The following is a 12262-nucleotide window of genomic DNA, read 5'->3' on the forward strand; positions in this document are numbered from 1 at the left end:
CCCCATTGAAGTCAATGGAAACGAAAATAATTTGTTCCGCATTGACTTCAATGGCATGCAATACCGCAAGCGGCCAGAGGCGGGGGGAGCCCCGGAGAGCCTTGGAAACGGACGGAAAGGCCCACTCTAATTCATCCCAAAGGTGTTCTATTGGGTTGAGGTCAGGACTCTGTGCAGGTCAGTCAAGTTCCTCAACTCTAAACTCGCTCATCCATGTCTTTATGGACCTTGCTTTGTGCACTGGTGCGCAGTCATGTTGGAACAGGAAGGAGCCATCCCCAAACTTTTTCCACAAAGTTGGGAGCATGAAATTGTTCAAAATGTCTTGGTATGCTGATGCCTTAAGAGTTCCCTTCACTGGAACTAAGGGGCCAAGCCCAACGCCTGAAAAACCACCCCCACCATAATCCCCCCCCCCCCCCCCCCCAAATGATTTGGACCAGTGCACAAGGCAAGGTCCATAAAGCCATGGATGAGCGAGTTTGGGGTGGAGTAAGTTGACTGGCCTGACCTCAACCTGATAGAACATCTTTGGGATGAATTAGAGCAGAGACTGTGAGCCTGGCCTTCTCGACCAACATCAGTGCCTGACCTCACAAATGCCCTTCTGGAAGAATGGTCAAACATTCCCATAGACACTCCTAAACCTTGTGGACGGCCTTCCCAGATGAGTTGAAGCTGTTATAGCTAAAAAGGGTGGGCCAACCTAATATTGAACCCTACAGGCTAAGACTGGGATGCCATTAAAGTTATTTAGCTAGATTCAGAGACAGTTACGCCGGCGTATCAGTAGATACGCCGTCGTAACTCTGAATCTACGCCGTCGTAAATTTAAGCGTATTCTGGAAACCAGATACGCTTAAATTAGTCTAAGATACAAGTGGCGTAAGTCTCCTACGCCATCGTATCTTAGGGTGCATATTTACGCTGGCCGCTAGGTGGCGCTTCCGTTGAGTTCGGCGTAGAATATGCAAATGAGCTAGATACGCCGATTCAGAAACGTACGTGCGCCCCGCCGCATTTTTTTACGTCGTTTAAGTAAGGCTTTTTCCGGCGTAAAGTTAGTCGAACAAATAGCTGGCCTAGCCAATGTTAAGTATGGCCGTCGTTCCCGCGTCGAAATTTGAAAATTTTAAGTAGTTTGCGTAAGTCGTCCGTGAATGGGGCTGGACGTAATTTATGTTCACGTCGAAACCACTACGTCCTTGCGGCGTACTTTGGAGCAATGCACACTGGGACATGTCCACGGACGGCGCGTGCGCCGTTCATTAAAAACGTCAATCACATCGGGTCACCAGTCATTAACATAAAACACGCTCCCTGTTCCACATTTGAATTAGGCGCGCTTAGGCCGGCCCATTTACGCTATGCCGCCGTAACTTAGGAGGCAAGTGCTTTGTGAATACAGCACTTGCCTCTCTGACTTGCGGTGGCGTAGCTTTTATGCGATACGCTACGCCAGCTCAAAGATATGCCAGTCTATCTGAATCTAGCTAATTGTGTGTAAAGGCAGGCGTACCAATACTTTTGACAATATAATGTATGTGTCAGGTTGGCCCTATTCTGTGCCTCCACATATATGGGCATTTAGTTACCTAATTAGTGTAACAGCCAATCACAGCGATCACATGATCTGGTGGCTGAGCAAACAGGTGGCAATGCTCCGCTGTTGCGATCTCCTAAAAGGCCGTCAGGAAGGGGTTAATGAATACAGAGTTGCAGTAATTTGTGTCTGGTATATCTGCTTGGAGATTAGTTGAAGGCTGTGTGTGGCAAGATTGTGTGAAAATATCCCAAAATCCAGAGCTAAGAACACCGGATTATAAGCAGATCCCGGGATTTCCTGCTGTAAATGAGTGTTTTTTCTTTATTGCAGACATCTAGAACTGCATTCACCTGATGCCAAGCATACCGTGGTGCTGCGAGCAAAAGATCCCGCGGCGGCCCAGACCTGGTTCAATACCATTCATGGAACGGTGACGGAACTTCTCCCCAAGGTGACCGCCGAAGTCCAAAGTCAGCTGGGAAAAAACGGAATCTCGGGAAGTCATGAAATTCGGCACATGGGCTGGCTGGCAGAAAAGGTCAGTCTTTTTTTTGTACCTTTTGGCCTTATATTGTTTTGTTTTTTTTTCAGATAAATGACCACAAAATGTCTCGTGTGAAGTCCCTTCAACCTCTTCCCACCCACCCCAGCGTCCCAGTAGGGCAAAAAGATTGGTGATCATGTGATTGGCTGTCACAGTGGTCACACGATCAAGAGCCAGTCCAGGCAGCTACTAATCATTGGGAACAGAGAGATGTCCTTGAGCACGCTCTCAGCACAGAAACATCGACCACCCAGCAACGCATATGTGCGACGTGTGATCGTCAACGATAACCCTTTGCGATCACACCTATGTGTTATGTGGGTGACAACAGGTTAATGTGGAACTTCACCACCCCCCATCCAATGTTTAATTTTACTCTTAAAGTAGAACTATAGTGTAACGGGAGTCACTTTGGGTGGGGGGCTTGTGGAACCCAGCTTACCTTGGAGAGCTATGGAAACTCTGGCCCAGATTCTCAAAGGGCTTACGACGGCGCAACGCCATGTACGCCGTCGTAAGTCCTAATCTGGACCGTCGTATCTATGCGACTGATTCTTAGAACCAGTTACGCATAGATATCCATTAGATCCGACAGGCGTAAGGCTCTTACGCTGTCGGATCTTAAATGAAATTTTTCTTTTGGTCGCTAGGTGTCGCCTCCGTCGTTTTCCCCGTCGAGTATGCAAATTAGCTAGATACGCGAATTCCCAAACGTACGCGCGGCCGACGCAGTGAAGTTACGACGTTTACGTTAGGTTTTTCCGGCGTAAAGTTGCCCCTGCTATATGAGGGGCAACCAATGTTAAGTATGGCCGTCGTTCCCGCGTTGAAATTTATAAATTCACGTCGTTTGCGTAAGTCGTCCGTGAATGGGGCTGGACGCCATTTACGTTCACGTCGAAACCAATGACGTAATTGCGACGTAATTTGGAGCAATGCACCCTAGGATATTTTTCGGACGGCGCATGCGCAGTACGTTCGGCGCGGGAGCGCGCTTAATTTAAATGCTTCACGCCCCCTACCTGCCTAATGTGAATTAGGCGGGCTTGCGCCGGGTGATTTACGCTACGCCGCCACAACTTTACACGCAAGTGCATTGTGAATAAAGCACTTGCCTGTAAAACTTGCGGCGGCGTAACGTAAATGAGATGCGTTACGCCCGCCGACATTTACGCCATTCTACGAGAATCTGGGCCTCTGTCTCCTGCCCCCCTGGCCTCTCCTATGTGTAAATCACCCTGTGTCCATTAGGGGCACGGGGTGACCGTGAACTCCAGTCTGATCTGTGCTAGTCAGACTTGCTGTACAGCCACACTGGAATGTTGTAATATGTATATATTGTGTGTTGTCTCATGCTGTTGTGGACTGTTTGCTGGGATCGTTTGGGGTGTGGCTGTGTCCCATTGTTCTGTTGTGTCTGTCTGCCTTACAAGAAATGTATTATGGGATGGATGTTTTGTATTTGTGTTTCTGTCACGTGGACTAGGGGCAGGGTGGAAAGGGGTGAGGCGGATTCCTCCAACAGCTCTCCTTGCTGATTGGGCAGTTTACCCTACCCTGAATTCCAAAGGGAGGGGTGATTGTCCCCTGAGTTGTATATTTGTTTGTACATGTGTTTCAATTAAGAGTTGAATGTTTTTCCCCCTACATTGAGTTACGGCTAATGACTGGGTAAGCTAAGGGGTCTTGGATAGTGCTGTTTCTGGACAAAGGAAGCATTTATGGCGGACATAGTCCTGTTGAGTACGGGGGTCCGTCGCATATAGGCAAAACTTTTTTTTTTTTTTTTTTTTTTTTTGAAATAAGCAAGGGAGGGTTATAACCCCTGTCAAATTCTTTTTCACCATCTGTGTCCCATTGTGGAGATATCTCTTCACTTCCTGTCCCATAGCTAAACAGGAAGTGAGGAAATCCCTGTAAATCAAGGGAATTTCTTGGGGACCCCCAGGTTACCAGAACTAGTGTACATATTGGAAGATTTCTCCTCTATTACTTTACTGGGGACAACCCAAAATTTGGGTAATTTCTTTTACTTTTACTTTCATTGATAATGGTAAACAGGACAAATGGAGATCACTGTGAGATCATGTGATCACTGCTATAGCCACCAGCAGTGATCATTGTGTTCTTGCAGCAGGGCAACCTCCAGCTGTCAAAATAGTGCAGTAGGAGGGATTCCACTATCGACACCGATTGTGTTTATGGGGGAATCTAGCAATTTTGTGGTTGCAGGAAAGAAAATTGCATAATTTATGTCCAGGCCAACATAGTCACCCATCCTGCAACTGCAGAATTGTCTAGTAATTTACTAAAAACCAACACAGGCCAGGTCTTGTGCCGCCAGCATCGGGAGCTAGCTTTCTCTTCCAGGTCCTAACAACCAGATCCTGATGACGCTCCACTGCACATGAGCAGCATTTTATACATAGCCCCAAAGCCTCCTGGGATGCATGATGTGGGTATCCTGGGGGGGGCTTCAGATGTGAGTGATACCAGTGGCCAGATTGGTTGGATTATATAAAGGGTTGGGCTTTTGAGAATTGGGAGGGGTCAAAAAAGGAAGGGCGGGGTCTGGCGCCCCCCCCCCCCATCCTAAAACTTTACCAGCTGCTACTGGTGGGTTCCCTTCAAAACAAAAATAAATGACACGTGTGCATTTCCTTAGTGCACTGGGGTGCCATTCAAAAGAAATAGTAAAATATGATGAAATAAAGAAGTAACTGGGACTGAAGGTCCACTTTAAGATTTTGATAGTTTGACTTTATTATGTTCTTTATTCAAAGGGTTTTTATTGAAATGAAGTAAAAAACTGTTTACAACAGAAGATAAGTGGATATAGAAATAACACACGTATACAGTAGTAAAAATAAGGTGGACAAAATCCATGAACAAATGAAACGTATACATTTCTTATCTTAGAGCATGAACAGTCTTACTTTACATAGCGTATGGAGGCACATTAACTGTCAAGATTCCTGAGTAGATTGGTAGTTATAGGAAATTAAGGTAGAGGGGGGAAAGAGAAGAAGGAGAGAAAAAAGTGTAGAGTGGAAAGGGATAGTGATTGACACTGATCGTATATGAGGTCGCAGCCTAGCTCCAACAGTGCGCGCAGTCAAAGCCATTAATTAGGTGTGAGTATCGCAGAGGATGTACGTTTTTAGAATTCCTGAGAGTGGCCTAGATTCAGGTAGATTTGCACCCTCTTTTGGAGGCGCAGCGTACCGTTTTTACGCTACGCCTGCGTAAATCACGTGCGCTACGCTTCATTCACGAAGCAGTAGCTCCGTAATTTGCGGGGGCGCTCCGTAAAAATGGCCGGCGTAAGCGCGCGTAATTTAAATGATCCCGTAGGGGGCGTGGATCATTTAAATTAGGCGCGTTCCCGCGCCGAACGTAGTGCGCATGCTCCGTCGGGAAACTTTCCCGACGTGCATTGCGGCAAATGACGTCGCAAGGATGTCATTTGCTTTATCGTGAACGTAAATGGCGTCCAGCGCCATTCACGATTCATTTACGCAAACAACGTAATTTTCAAACATTGCGACGTGGGAACGACGGGTATACTTAGCATTGGCTGCGCCTGCTAATAGCAGGAGCAGCCTTACGCGGAACCCGACGAATGCAATTTGCATACTCTACGCTGACCACTACGGGAACGGCACCTAGCGGCCATCGTAAGAATGCAGCCTACGATACGACGGCATAAGAGCCTTATGCCAGTCATATCTTAGGCTGCAGTCGGCGTAACGAGCTTTCTGAATACAGAAAAGTCATTACGCCGGCGCAACTAAGCAATTGCGCTGCGTAACTATGGATACGCAGACGCAATTGCTTACTGAATTCCACCCCAGTATTTAAAAGCAAACCCCGGAGACCAAATCTCATGATACTGTTACACAGCATCATTTGCTTGTGCCGCTGTCTTCTCCATGTCACAAATCTCCTTTACTTTGAGGAGCCAGGTCCTCACAGTAGGAACTTTCGTTGACTTCCAATACAGCGGAATAAGGGATTTGGCTGCGTTCAGTAAATGTCTAGAAATGGAGCGTTTGTATCGTTTGAGTGAGAAGTTATTGACATGTAAAAGACAGCATGCGGCGTCAAGCGTTAAGCTAGTATCTGTTATAGCCTTCACAAGTCTCTTATAACGGGGGTTCACCCTAAAAGAAGAATAGAACGTTACATCCAGCATACTGCTGACATCTACAGTATGCTGTATTTTTTTTTTGTGCCGCTGTACTTACGGTCTTATGGTTCTAGCTCCTAGGCGTTCCTTAGGTGATTGACGTTCGGGTAAAGCGCGTCATCGCCTTCCGAAAATATCCGAGGGGGACTCGGCACTTTACGGCGCCTGCGCAGTCAGCTCTACATGGCAGGCGCCGTATAGCGCCATAAAGAGCCGAGTCCCCGTCGGATATTTTCGGAAGGCGATGACGCGCTTGACCTGCACGTCAATCATCTCCTGGGAGGATCTACACTCACTCCCAGGAGACATTGCACAGAGCTCCCCGTCGGGGAAAAGGACAACACGCCCACTCCCCGCAAGGAAGAAGACCCGGAAGTGCGGCTGAAGACAGGTACACCTTAAAAAAAAAATGACAACGCTACAAGCCTTTATTAAGGCTAGAGATAGGTTAGCGAAAAAGTTAATTTTAGGGTGAACCCCCGCTTTAACCTCCGACCAATACTGGGCAATCAACGGGCATTGCCACCAAATGTGGAGAAGAGTGCCCACATCCGCGTGACAGCGCCAGCACAAGTCAGAAGAGTGAGGGTACCATTTATGCAATTTGGCTGGAGTTGCATACCATTGTGTGAGCAGTTTGTAGGCAGTCTCTCTGCCATTGCTTCTCTGTAAGGGACACAGTCAGGTCCCTTGACCAATTTTCTCTGAATCTATCTGCCGTGTTCTGGCTTGAATTCTGGATCCAGGCGTACGACATCGATGTGGCCTTTTGAATCGGTTTCCCCTCCATGCACACCGACTCCAACTCTGTCAGTTGTCTAATGAAATGTCCTCTACGTCGGGCACTAGTAACGTAGCTACGAATTTGAAAGTAGGACCATAGGGGGAGTCCCTGACAGGGAATGTCCAATTTGAGAGTTTGGTAGTCTTTGATCAGGTCATTTTGAAAGCAGTGAGTGGCTAGTAATGGAGTGTCTGTCTCTGATGAGTGTAAAAGGCCATTTCCCAAAAATATGGGACGCTTCACGAATTTGCGTGTCATCCTTGCGCAGGGGCCATGCTAATCTTCTCTGTATCGTTCCAATTTTAGTATATGTCCTGCCGAAGCGAGGACTCATTATGTTCTTTATATAGCACCAACAGTTTGCGCAGCATTTTACAACATGAGGACAGACAGTACAGTTACGATACAATTCAATACAGAAGGGATCAGTGGGCCCGGCTCATTAGGAATTTTTCCTATTTATCTGTGTGCCTATTTGTAAATGACAGGTCCACTTTAAACGATGATGAGTAACTTAGACGGACGGAGGTCTTTCTCTGCCACCTACTGGAGTTTGTCATTTCCCTGCAATGTATGTGATTAAAGAGGGGACTCCGTATGCGGCTTTCATTGAATGTCGCCACTTCACAGCGAGCCCCGAACACATCAAATACACCACAGCCTCCCGGGAAGGGTAATTAGTCGCTTCCTTTGAATTGGGGTTTCGCTGTTCTGCTTAGCTCATCTGAAAAGTGCTTTTATTTAATGTGATAATGAAGGAGATGTTCTATGTGCTGGTGCAGTACACCGATAATTGGAGGACAAGTGAGCTGGGCTCTTTAGGTGTTCATGAATATAGAAGCGTCGCTGTGCCCTGCACTCAGTTTTATATAGAGAGATATACTGTATATCTATAGATCTATATCTCAAAACTTATTCTGCAGCGGTATTTCTGTAGCAATTTAGAGCAGGATTTTTCAAAAAAAAAATCCCATGCAGCACCCTTGAAAAGTCAACAGAATCTCGAGGTCAGGGGCAGACTGACCATTCGGGCACTGCCTGAGGGCCCCATGCCCCTAGGGGGCCCCATCAGGGTCAGTAAAACCAGGGACAGTATGTAAAAATCTGTGTTTAAAAAAAACAAGATTATAGATGCCCCGCCTCTCTAGTACCTTTTCAGTGAGTGTGTGTGTATGTATACTGTGTATGTGTGTGTAAACTGTTTATGTATATGTATACTGTATGTGTTTGTGTGTATACTGTGTGTGTGTGTATGTATACTGTATGTGTGTGTGTGTACTGTGTATGTATGTGTGTATACTGTGTATGTATACTGTATGTGTGTGTATGTATACTGTGTATGTATACTGTATGTGTGTGTGTATGTATACTGTATGTGTGTGTGTATGTATACTGTGTGTGTGTGTATGTATACTGTATGTGTGTGTGTATGTATACTGTGTGTGTGTGTATACTGTATGTGTGTGTGTATGTATACTGTGTGTGTGTGTGTGTGTGTGTGTGTGTATGTATACTGTGTGTGTATACTGTATGTGTGTATGTATACTGTATGTGTGTGTGTATACTGTGTGTGTATACTGTATGTGTGTGTGTGTGTGTATGTATACTGTGTGTGTGTATGTATACTGTGTATGTATAATGTATGTGTGTATGTATGTATAGTGTGTGTGTGTGTGTGTATACTGTGTATGTATACTGTATGTGCAGGGCCGGATTTCCCACAAGGCCAGGCCTCGGGGTGGCACTGTGTGCAGGGGCGGTGGAGGAGACAAGTAATTTTTCAGTGGTGCGGGCCAATGCGGCAGTGAAGAGAGATTAAATCTTCTCTCATTGCCCGCACTGCTGTTCCAACTTCCGCGCTTACAGGGGCGTGAAGGCTGCGCGACACAGAAGAGAGCGAATGACGTCATCTCTCACCGCCTGCCCTCACTCTCATCTCTCACTTGAGTCTCATGTGCCTCTGTTTCACAATTCACCTACAGATAGTTTCCCAGCGCGGGAGAGGAGAGGCTGACAGTGTTGTACCTGGCTGCAAGTGACAAACTGGTACTTTTTGGGTGGCAGCCAGGTAACTGTGGCAAACCCCATTCTGCTAGCAGGCAGTGTGGCAAGTGACATCCCCATCTGGTGGCAGGGAGTGTGGCAAGTGACATTCCCATCTGGTGGCAGGCAGTGTGGCAAGTGACATCCCCATCTGGTGGCAGGGAGTGTGGCAAGTGACATTCCCATCTGGTGGCAGGCAGTGTGGCAAGTGACATTCCCATCTGGTGACAAGTGACGGTGGCAGGTGACATACTCAGGGCTCTATTAAATTTTATATTACAATGTAATGATAGAAATAATGCATTTCAATCATCCTGACATCATAACAACCATATTGCCGGAATGATTGAAGCACTAACACCAGTCGCTTATCCCCCGTGCGTCGCCCCCCCCCCCCCCACATGGGATGGTGGGGAGGGGGGCATTGAAGGACCTGGCCTTGGGGCGGCAAAGGAAATAAATCCAAGCCTGTGTGTGTGTATGTATACTGTATGTGTGTGTGTATGTATATTGTATGTGTGTGTATGTATATTGTATGTGTGTGTGTGTATACTGTATGTGTGTGTGTATACTGTGTGTGTGTGTGTATGTATACTGTATTTGTGTGTATGTATAGTGTGTGTATACTGTGTATGTATACTGTATGTGTGTGTGTATATGTATACTTTATGTGTATGGATACTGTATGTGTGTGTGTATACTGTGTATGTATACAGTATGTGTGTGTGTGTATACTGTGTATGTATACTGTATGTGTGTGTGTATGTATACTGTGTATGTATACTGTATGTGTGTGTGTATGTATACTGTGTATGTATACTGTATGTGTGTGTGTGTATGTATACTGTATGTATACTGTATGTGTGTGTGTGTATGTATACTGTATGTATACTGTATGTGTATGTATACTGTGTGTGTGTATACTGTATGTGTGTGTGTATGTATACTGTATGTATACTGTGTGTGTGTGTATACTGTGTATGTATACTGTATGTGTGTGTATACACTGTGTATGTATACTGTGTATGTGTGTGTGTATACTGTATGTCTGTGTGTATACTGTATGTCTGTGTGTATACTGTGTATGTATACTGTGTATGTGTGTGTGTATACTATATGTGTGTGTATACTGTATGTGTGTATGTATACTGTATGTGTGTGTATACTGTGTGTGTATACTGTGTGTGTGTGTGTGTGTGTGTATACTGTATGTGTATACTGTGTGTATACTGTGTGTGTATACTGTGTGTGTGTGTGTACTGTTTGGCCCCAAAATCTATTGCCTGATTGATTGGCCCCATAATCTCCTATTGCCCGGGGGCCCATAATCTCCTATTGCCTGGGGGCCCCATAATCTCATATTTCCCGGGGGCCCCATAAGTTGTCAGTCCCCCCTGCTCAAGGTGCCTCAGTATAACAAAATGTAAATGTTACTTCTCAATGGGAAACCTGAGTCTGGGGTGATGCACAACCACCTTGATGAAATTAATTTCACATAAGAAGCCCCTTTTCATATCAAAGGTTCCTCCGTCACATCAGAGGTTCCTCAGTCACATCAGAGGTTCCTCCGTCACATCAGAAGCCCCCCCGTCACATCAGAAGCCCCCCATCATATCAGAGACCCCTGAAGTCTGCTCTATATGACTTGCTGCAACTTCTAATGCACGTGGTGAGCAGCTCACAGTGTGCAGTGAAATCAGTTCGCAGTTTCAGTCCAGGGTAAGAGCGTGTACAACTGTGCAAGACTAAGGCCCCGTACACACGGCCGAGGAACTCGACGTGCCAAGCACGTCGAGTTCCTCGTCGAGTTCTGGGATGAAGCCGCCGAGGAGCTCGGCGGGCCGCCTTCTCCCATAGAACAACGAGAAAATAGAGAACATGTTCTCTATTTTCTCGTCGAGCTCCTCGGCGGCTCCATCGAGCCAAAACTGTACAGACGACAGAGTTTCTCGGCAGAATCCGGGTTTTGACCGAGTTTCTCGGTGAATTCTGCCGAGAAACTCTGTCGTGTGTATGGGGCCTGAGGGGAGGGCCGGAGTTCACCTTGACTCCTTGTCCCGTCATGGAAGGGTAAGTTGTGTTGTGGTGAGGGAAGTGACGGGTGATGTGTGTGTTGGTGGTTACATCTTGTATTGCGTGTTTATGACATTCCAGGCCTGGTGCGCCATTCTGAACACGTCTTCCTTGTTTGATAAATACTGGGAATTTGGTCCACTCATGGGTGTGTTCTGCTTTTCCTCTTACAAAAGCCAATCCTTCCACCATTTTCTTCCCTCCAAGCCTGTCGGGGATAATACCTTGAATTTCCAGACAGATTTGTATAATCTCCTGTATTTTAGAGCGCCAGCCCAACGAATAAAGACCGCTCACTGCTGCTCTCTATCCTTATACATGGGGGACTGGTCTGGCCTCCGCCCCCTCCTATAGTTTTCTGCAGGCAGCATCTTGTGGGTGGAGCCTGCTGGGCCCCTCCCACAACTCTGCTCAAGCTATGATGATGTCATTGCTACATTTACAAAGTAATGTCTGGATTTGCAGAGGCAATTGGTGCATACATAGTGAATGGATGTCCTTTTTGGCTATTGTGGAATATATTTAAATATCCTTAGAGCCCAGCAGTCTGCAGTGGGCGTGGATATCTTCAGATGCCAACCAAGCTTATAGCGTATCCCCTGACTTTAAACATCAAACGTCTCTACTACAACCTTTCAACCAGGGTTCCTCAAGAGGTTACCAGGGGTTCCTTGAGCATTGAGCAATTTCTGCCTCCTAGATACCGTTGACACCATTGATCTTTTTAGCTATTTGTAAGGGACATTCTCTCTACTGACCACCGATGTAAGGAGGCATTCTTCCCACTGACCACCAATGTAAGGAGCATTCTTCTCACTGATCACCAATGTAAGGAGCATTCTTCCCACTGACCACCAATGTAAGGAACATTCTTCCCACTGATCACCAATGTAAGGAGCATTCTTCCCATTGACCACCAATGTAAGGAGCATTCTTCTCATTGACTACCAATGTAAGGACCATTCTTCCCACTGACCACCAATGTAAGGAGGCAGTCTTCCCACTGACCACCAATGTAAGGAACATTCTTCCCACTGACCACCAATGTAAGGGTAATTTTTCCCACTGACCACCAATGTAAGG

General features: G+C 46.4%; 1 protein-coding gene and 1 non-coding gene across 2 annotated transcripts in view; one reads left to right on the plus strand and one right to left on the minus strand.

The window, feature by feature from the left end:
• Positions 1–12262, plus strand: part of SNTB1 (syntrophin beta 1) — a 248343-nt gene that overhangs the window by 161210 nt on the left and 74871 nt on the right. Inside the window, exon 3 of the mRNA XM_040354911.1 lies at positions 1877–2084. Within this exon, the coding sequence (XP_040210845.1) occupies positions 1877–2084 (208 nt within the window). The remainder of the gene's footprint in view (positions 1–1876; positions 2085–12262) is intronic.
• LOC120942077 lies at positions 7287–7393 on the minus strand. The gene has a single exon (XR_005749878.1). It is a non-coding gene; the product is annotated as a U6 spliceosomal RNA (small nuclear RNA).

Source organism: Rana temporaria, chromosome 5 (genome assembly GCF_905171775.1).
Source record: "Rana temporaria chromosome 5, aRanTem1.1, whole genome shotgun sequence".
Taxonomy (NCBI): Eukaryota; Metazoa; Chordata; class Amphibia; order Anura; family Ranidae; genus Rana; species Rana temporaria.